Source organism: Homarus americanus, unplaced genomic scaffold (genome assembly GCF_018991925.1).
Source record: "Homarus americanus isolate GMGI-L3 unplaced genomic scaffold, GMGI_Hamer_2.0 scaffold39155, whole genome shotgun sequence".
NCBI lineage: Eukaryota > Metazoa > Arthropoda > Malacostraca > Decapoda > Nephropidae > Homarus > Homarus americanus.
The window spans coordinates 570,848-579,065 of record NW_024737042.1 but is presented as its reverse complement, the minus strand read 5'-3'; the positions used below and the strand labels follow the sequence as shown (position 1 = coordinate 579,065).

The following is an 8,218-nucleotide window of genomic DNA, read 5'->3' as shown; positions in this document are numbered from 1 at the left end:
CATTTTCTTCTTGCGGAAGGTATCAGCTTTGGTCCGAGACTGAGGGTTGTTCTGCCAGCCATTGAAAGCAGCAACGTTTACCATCGATGAGAACGTTGATTTCCGGGTCACTTTTAACAAACCAGTCCTGGTGTATTCTTTAGATCTGGCCGAGGGTCTCTGCAGGTTTTTGTCATGACAGTGTCGAGAACACCTCATTAGGCACTGGGATTTGGGTTATTTATCAGCCTCCCTGTTCGAGCTGTTCTCTGAAAGCATGTGCTACCGCTTGATCCTCCTGACGCTTGGTGTTAAAACCTCTTTTGAAGTCTTTTTGCCTTCGCCGTTGTGGGGCGACGTGAAGTGAGAGCTTGGCTCTGACGAGCCGATGGTCTGTGTCATACTGTGGTCTGAGCCACACATGGCTCGGGTGATGAGGACATCTCGACGATCTCTTTGCCTGACAATGATGAAGTCAATGAAATGCCAATGTTTAGATCGTGGGTGTTGCCAAGAACCCTTGAACTTGGCGGGCCTAAACAAGGTGTTGGTGATAGTGAGGTTTGTACAGCACACTTGTTGAGGAGGAGTAGGTCTTTGGAACTACACTTGCCTCCTCCGTTTCTCCCTATGGTTCCCTGCCATGTGTCAGCATCTCTGCCAACTCTGGCATTGAAGTCACCAAGGATCACAACCTTATCTTCTCTGGGGATAGAGGTTAGCACACTGTCAAGGTCGGCGTAAAAGGCCTCCTTGATGTCATCCTCTGCATCCAGTGTTGGGGCATATGAACTGATGAAGAAGGCATGACGTGAGTGATTCAGTGGGACTCGGAACGTCATGAGGCGCTCGTTGATCCCAACAGGCATTTCAGTTAGCCTGTGTAGGATGGATTGGCGGATGACAAAGCCAACTCCATAAATGCAGTTCCTCGCTGCAGCAGGCTTACCCTCCCAGAAGGAACTTGTGCAAGGAAACAAGTTCCAGAAATTAAATCTAAGAAAACAAGTCCAAATGAAGCAAATCCAAAGGAAACAAACCCAGGAAACATGTTCGGGAAAAAAAAATCGAAAGAAGTAAGGCTGACCAACTCCAAAGGAAACAAGTCCCCCAAAAAAAAACGACAAAGTTGTGTAAGAAGTTGAGGAAGAATGTGTTAGGGGGGTGAGGGAAGGGGCTAGAGCGGTGAAAAAAGAGGCATTGAGGCTCCTTTCGGGTTAAAAGGTTATCAAATGTCTTAATCCTTGAAGAAATGGTGAGTAGTCTGGGGGGAGGGGGGGGAGTTAGAAAAGGCCGGGGAAAAAAAGATGTGGAAGTGGGGAATAATGGGTGAGAAAGAAGGAAAAAAGAGATAAAAGAGAGGAATAGAGATTGAGAAAGAGAGAGATGAGGTCAAAGAAAGGGGAGGGAATGAGGAGGAAGAAGAGAGGGAAAAAGTAATAAAGAAGGAAAAGGGAGCCAATTAAAGTCTAGTGAAAGGTCAGAAAAAATAGGGAGAGCCAGAGAAAGTCTAGGGAGAGCCAGAGAAAGTAAGGATTGAGAGTACGTAGGAGTGGAGAAGAGGTTCACGTTGATCCCGTTGTGTCGCTGCTGTGGGACAAGGGGAGGGGGGGGGAGGGGGTGTTGAGGGCTGGAAGGGGTCTGTCAGGGGGAGGTGCTGGGAGTAGTGGAGGATAGTGGACACACACACACACACACACGGTGATTACATTACCCTCACCATAGAATCGACTAAATTAATAGCATTAATTTTTACAATATGTTCTTTGAGGTAAATGTTTGTTTTTATTAGACTATACGGAAATAATTTTGTGATGGTTTATACAGTTTTACAGGATGTATTAAACATTTTTCATATGCTGAATTAAATGTGAACATTCTACTGATTTTTTTTTTTAGTTTTCGTTTTCTTCTTCGTCTTTTTTCGTTGTCTTGATCATCATTCTACTTCGTTGTCTTCATCGTCATCAGTCATACCTTAATAAAAAAAACTCAACAAATTTGGACATAGAACTAATTTGTTTCCATAAATCTATGCTTGAGTACTACTGCCAGAGTATTAGTACCTGAGTATTAGTGCCTGAGTACTACTGCCAGATTAATAGTGCCTGAGTACTACTGCCAGAGTATTAGTGCCTGAGTACTACTGCCAGAGTACTGATGTTTGAGTACTGCAACATGAATACTACTGTTTAAGTACTGCTAACTGAGTATTACTGCCTGAATATTGCCACCTGAGTACTGCTGGCTGAGTACAACGCAAGGAACGTACCCAGTGACATGTAGAGTCATAATTTCAATGGATTATTTTTTTTTTTTAGGTTTTCACAGATGATATTTTGAACTGGAATTTCTTATCTCTTAATTTCTTCCTTATTTCTTCTAATATGTAGTAATATTTGTCCATTTAGTTTGATGAGGCGACAGTTGACCCTTGAATGGAATAAGAATTACCTGGGTAAGTGGATCGTATATTTTAACACATACTTGTATTTTGCAGTATGTATACATTTTAATATACTAACACTAAATACCTGTGTCCTTCAGTTTATAAGTAATTCATTAACACCTCCATATTAAACCTTTTAAAAGTCAACTCCAATCAGTTATTTTTTTTCAGTGTTTTGTGGAATTGTTTTCATATAATGGAAAATAAAACAGACATAGCACAGATTAAGTGTGTGTTTGTGTGTGTGTGTGTGTGTGTGTGTGTGTGTGTGTGTGGCCTTGTCTACCTTCAGACGCAGTGATGAGGAAGGACCATCCAAGGAACTTTTCATTGAAGTTTCTGGAAAATTGAGGAGGTAGTTTGGAGGAGACGTCGAAAATATGAAAAGTTTATGAAAAGCTGAGCGGAGACGTAGGGCCGAGCATAGCAATAGTTCAGGGGGGTTGTTAAGCCTAATTGTCCAGGTGTCAGGTTTTGTCACTTATATTAAGACTTAAAAACTGTGGTGGACGATTGTATAAGTAAATGTTTTATATGTAAATTATATTAATATATTTAACGTTTTAAGATACAATATGACCAGATTATTTGTTTTATTTTTCATTTTCATAAGTTTCGTAACCAGACTCATATGGTGTTAAGAATATGCATCAAATTGAGGGAAAATGAGAATAAAATCTGAGCGTTTTCTCTGACGTTGATGAAATTAGGACAAGATTAAAGAGAGACTCAACGACGTTCGTTCAATTATCACCCGGGAGAGAGAAGGAAAGAGAGAGAGAGAGAGAATAAAAGAGAGAGAGAGAGAGAGAGAGAGAGAGAGAGATCATGGTACAGGTGATACACTGCAGGAGAGAAACCGTAATAATAAACCCGCCTTGGCAGCCCCAGCAGAGAACGTCGGCTCTATGTTATTTCCCACGAACATAAAATGCAAGAGCGGAAGTCCTCTCATTTTGCTGCTGTTCTCTTTATTACTGCTGCTGTTGCTGTCATCTGAAAGGTGAGAGCAGCTGGTTTAAGGGATATTTGTATTGTCTTGAACCGCTGGGAGGGAAAAATGACGATCAGGAGAGTGGGGAGGGGAGGGGGAGGGAGGGGGGAGGAGGGAGGGGAGGAGGGAGGGCTTCCTGTCGACACGAAACTGATCATGTGTATTGTGACCGAAGGGAAGAAACAGCTGATCTGATGTAAACATTAACATAAAACAGCTGATATGTATTATGAGTGAAGGTAAGGGACAGCTGAGAGAGAGAGAGAGAGAGAGAGAGAGAGAGAGAGAGAGAGAGCTGTCGTGAACAGACCCGCCAGTGACGCACTCAGCTATCAGCATCGCACCACCAGCAACCTCCCACAGTAAAATAAGCTTCATCAGCTCTCCCCCCTTCTGTGTTAGCTTTATCTTTACTCTACTTTAGCTTATGTTCACTTTCCTTTAACTAATCTTCACTTTCCTTTCAGTTAGCTTTATTTTCACCTGCTATGAAAATATTTCTATGGGTGACTTAAGCTAAGGCACAAAGATAGCTTTCCAAAATGGCGTCTGAATTCCTTATCCTTTACTTATCTCTAAACATCTCTCCATTTTCTTACTCTCTCACAACTCAGTTCCTTCCCTCGCTCCTCCCTCACTCCTTTCTCACTTCTGTTACTTCTCTCTCACTTCCTCACTCCTTCACTCCTCTCTCACTTCTTCCTCACTCCTTCACTCCTCTCTCACTTCCCTCTCACTTGAAGATAACACAGCAATTTTCTTTCCAGCGTTCACTTTACATTTTATTTTCTCTCGGAGTTTACTTTTAACCCCAATCCTCTCCCAGCGTTCACAGCACCGTCAGCACGTCTCAATACAACACCCCAGCGTTCACAGCACCGTCAGCACGTCTCAATACAACACCCCAGCGTTCACAGCACCGTCAGCACGTCTCAATACAACACCCCAGCGTTCACAGCACCGTCAGCACGTCTCAATACAACACCCCAGCGTTCACAACACCGTCAGCACGCTACAATGGGTAAAACAGACCCTCACCTCCGGCCGGCCACTGGAATGTCTGAAGCGCGGGTCGACCATACAGGTGTGGGCGTTTAATTATTTACCCTCTATGTACTGCTTTTCGGCCTCTGGTGTTAGCGCCGCGGCCTCTAAGGAGAACACCTCATTACCTCACCATTCAGCGACCTCTAGAGTAGGTCTCGTTATACAGCTATTCAACGCCGCTACCAGACAAGAGGATAAGGCCCAGGTGCCTCTGGCTTACGGCCGAGATTATCATACTTGTGACCTTGTATGGCAGGTAGAGGTCGCTCAATGAGTCGCTCCTCACCTTTAGGTCGGAGCGTTCGTCATTTGTTTTGAGTTGGTGGGTGGAGGGAGGGTTGGGGGCTGGAGGTGTAGGTGGAGGGAGGTTTGGGGGCTGGAGGTGGGTGGAGGGAGGGTTAGAGGTGTGTGGCATTTATTTTTTATTATTAATCTTATTTTACGTATGGTTTTCTTTTGAGTTAATGAGCTTGATGTATACGTCTGTCTAATGGCTATGCCAGTGCGGTTGGGGAGTTGTCCGGTTTTCCTGGGCTACTCCTTGACGCCCCGGGTCATACACCTCGTCATCCTGGGTTGTTGTGTGTGCAGCAGAGTTAACACCTTAGAGCCCTCAAACACAAAGGGCAATTATTATCATTTTATAGTTCACTTTCCACAATACATGATGCACTAAATGTTGATCTTTTGTTTGAGGGGGTTGTGAAGTCTATGGTAATTTATTTATTTATTTTGTTATACTTATTATTGTAGTTGTTGGGCCCTGATATACGTTTGTTGTGTTCCTGCTTCTTAATAACTACAAAATAAAGAGGATTTGCTGGTAGATAATTATCCCTAACTCGAGGAAGGTGTTGGTGTAGAAGGTGTTGGTGTAGAAGGTGTTGGTGTAGAAGGTGTTGGTGTAGATGGTGTTGGTGTAGAAGGTGTTGGTGTAGATGTGGTTGGTGTATTTTACAGTTCCCCGTTTCAAGAAAATAATAAGTTCTTTACAGTGGTGCCAAATCAAAGTTATATTGTAGTATTTATTTGTATATCCCAATTATTATTATTAAGTCGGTAACTTTGTTTTTAATTCTTTTGTTCTTCAAAAAATTGTACCGTAGCGTAGGTAGATTATTACGTAACACGGAAATAATCAATCAACAAATGTGAACACTTGCAATGACGCAGTATTATGCCATGGGTAAACTGTACCAGTCATAAAGAAGAAATAACTGTCTCACCTAATTGACAGGAACTCTCTGTTGCTGAGGCCTCAAGACCTCCCTCATAACACTGGCAGGAGAGGCGCCATCCATCAATATGATTAATGGAAGGGAATAGATTAATTAAGTCTGCCCACCATATAGCATACATCGTGTCTCAGGCAGCGCTGCCAGAGGTTGTTGTACTGGTGACACACTTCTCAGAGGCGCAGAGGAACTACTCATTTTACTCTGTTGGTGATAAAAAAAAATCTTATTATAGATCTAGTCCCCAGAAGAGTAAATTATTGTAAATTGTGGCAAAATTGTTACAAATTAGTGTAGATGCCGAGTATCGTTTGATTAATATATACAAAAATCTATCATGACATACTAGTTATATCGTCCTGGAGAGCGGATAGAACATTTCCTCCACAATTATTTCAAATTTATTTCAATATTCCCTAAGTTAAGAGGACGGCCGTAAAGCGAGTATATAATGCTGGTTCATCATGGTAAATTATTTAGGCAGTAGAACGGAGTGGTTAGCCTGGTATATACACAAGTTTATGGCGGTGAATTATAACTGCAGGAGCTGAAGTAGTGTTTGGTCCAAGTTGATTACCGTAATTTATTAATACACAGCTACACTTGCGGCCCGCTGCGAGACGTGGACACAGCTTGGGTACACAGGGTGTTAGAGGCTCGTGTGCACTGCAAGGGCTAGGCTCATGTACATACCAAGGGCTAGGCTCGTGTACATACCAAGGGCTAGGCTCGTGTACATACCAAGGGCTAGGCTCATGTACACACCAAGGGTTAGGCTCATGCACACACCAAGGGCTAGGCTCATGCACACACCAAGGGCTAGGCTCATGCACACACCAAGGGCTAGGCTCATGCACACACCAAGGGCTAGGCTCATGTACACACCACGGGTTAGGCTCATGCACACACCAAGGGCTAGGCTCATGTACACACCAAGGGTTAGGCTCATGTACACAACATATACGTAGTAATAGCAATAAGAGAGAGAGAGAGAGAGAGAGAGAGAGAGAGAGAGTCATCATCAGCCGGGGGCCAACAGGAACTAGGTCAGCGCTAAGTAGTTTTATACAAGGTAGTAGTGGTAGTAGTAGTAAATTAAATTGAATTAAATAAGCAACTACATAAATTATACTGCCAGTGACTGTGAACAAGACCCTGATGTACTGCTGTGTTAGGAGAGGGAGTCAGTCAGTCAGTCAGACAATCTTTCAGTCAGTCAATTCACCCCGTCAGTTAATCTACTCAGTCAGTCTACTCAGTCAGTCCACCCACTCAGTCAATTAGTCCACCCACTCAGTCAGTCCACTCAGTCGGTCTACTCTTTCAGTCAGTCTCTCATTCAGTAAGACAGGGAGAGATGTCTCTTGAGCCAGACGTAAGGAGTGGTGCCTCTGTCATCTTGGAATAATGGGTTGTTGTGAAGTGGTCGTTTATTTTGTTCAGTCTCGAATACATGTTTTATGTTTATTGGTTTTTTTTCTTTCTGGGGGGAGAGGGGAGGTGGAGGGGGGGGGGGGGGAATCATCTCTATATTTGTCTCTGTTTTGTAATTATAAAAACAAAATTGTAAACTGATAATAAAGTAAGCATTATCCCAGCTTGCGTAAACCTGCCCGTGAACTGGTACCATGGCACACACACACACACGCATACGCACACACACACACACACACACACACACACACCGAAAGCAATACCCTGTCATGGAGTTGTGGGCCTTAAAAGCAAAAAGAAAAATTTACTTTGACAGATTCAGTGAAATGCAGTGAAATTGTTACGTAATTTAGAGATACATTTGAATATGAAGAAAAAATGTTAACACGATATATGATTATTATATTTTTCTTAACGTTATGGAAAATCACGTGAAAAAAAAAACATATATGACCTTTGACCTCAAATGAAAAACCCTTGCTGTTATTATTTTCCTTCTAGGTTACACGAGAGACACTGATATATTATATGTCATCTTCCTTGAAAAAAAATATATATATACGGTATTAGTTGTGTATATTATTATTAGTTATTATTTTATCGTATATTTTGTGTGTGTTATATATATTTTTTTTCTTTTCCTAGGTAAGACTTCTTGCCCTGAGGATACTAAGAGACAGATAGGCGGTACTTGAGTATAATTTATATTAGTTATACCTCAGTGAGAGCCAAGCGTATAATTATATCAGGTATAATCTACTGGGAACGTATTATAACTAAAGAGTCTTATTATAGAGATGAGTATAATTATAGAGGCTGTTTTTGTTGTTGTTTTGATTGTGTGTGTATGTGTGTGTATCTGTCTGGTTCTCTGTTTGTCTCTGTCACACACACACACACACACACACACACACACACACACACACACACACACGCGGGGGTTTAAGTATAGACACGAGTATAACCAACCACCCACCACCCCCTGCCCACCGCCCATAACCCACCGCCCACTGCTGCCGCTAATATCCAAAAACGATGCTAATTGCTCAGGTAACACGAGACTCGCCGGTGTAGTTGTTC

General features: G+C 42.5%; 1 protein-coding gene across 1 annotated transcript in view; it reads right to left on the bottom strand.

Annotated features, from left to right (window-relative positions):
* Positions 1-261: 261 nt before the first annotated feature.
* LOC121872762 (spore wall protein 2-like) overlaps positions 262-8,218 on the bottom strand; it is a 92,879-nt gene continuing 84,922 nt past the window's right edge. The window contains exon 3 of the mRNA XM_042375815.1: positions 262-439. Coding sequence (XP_042231749.1) covers positions 262-439 — 178 coding nt within the window. The remainder of the gene's footprint in view (positions 440-8,218) is intronic.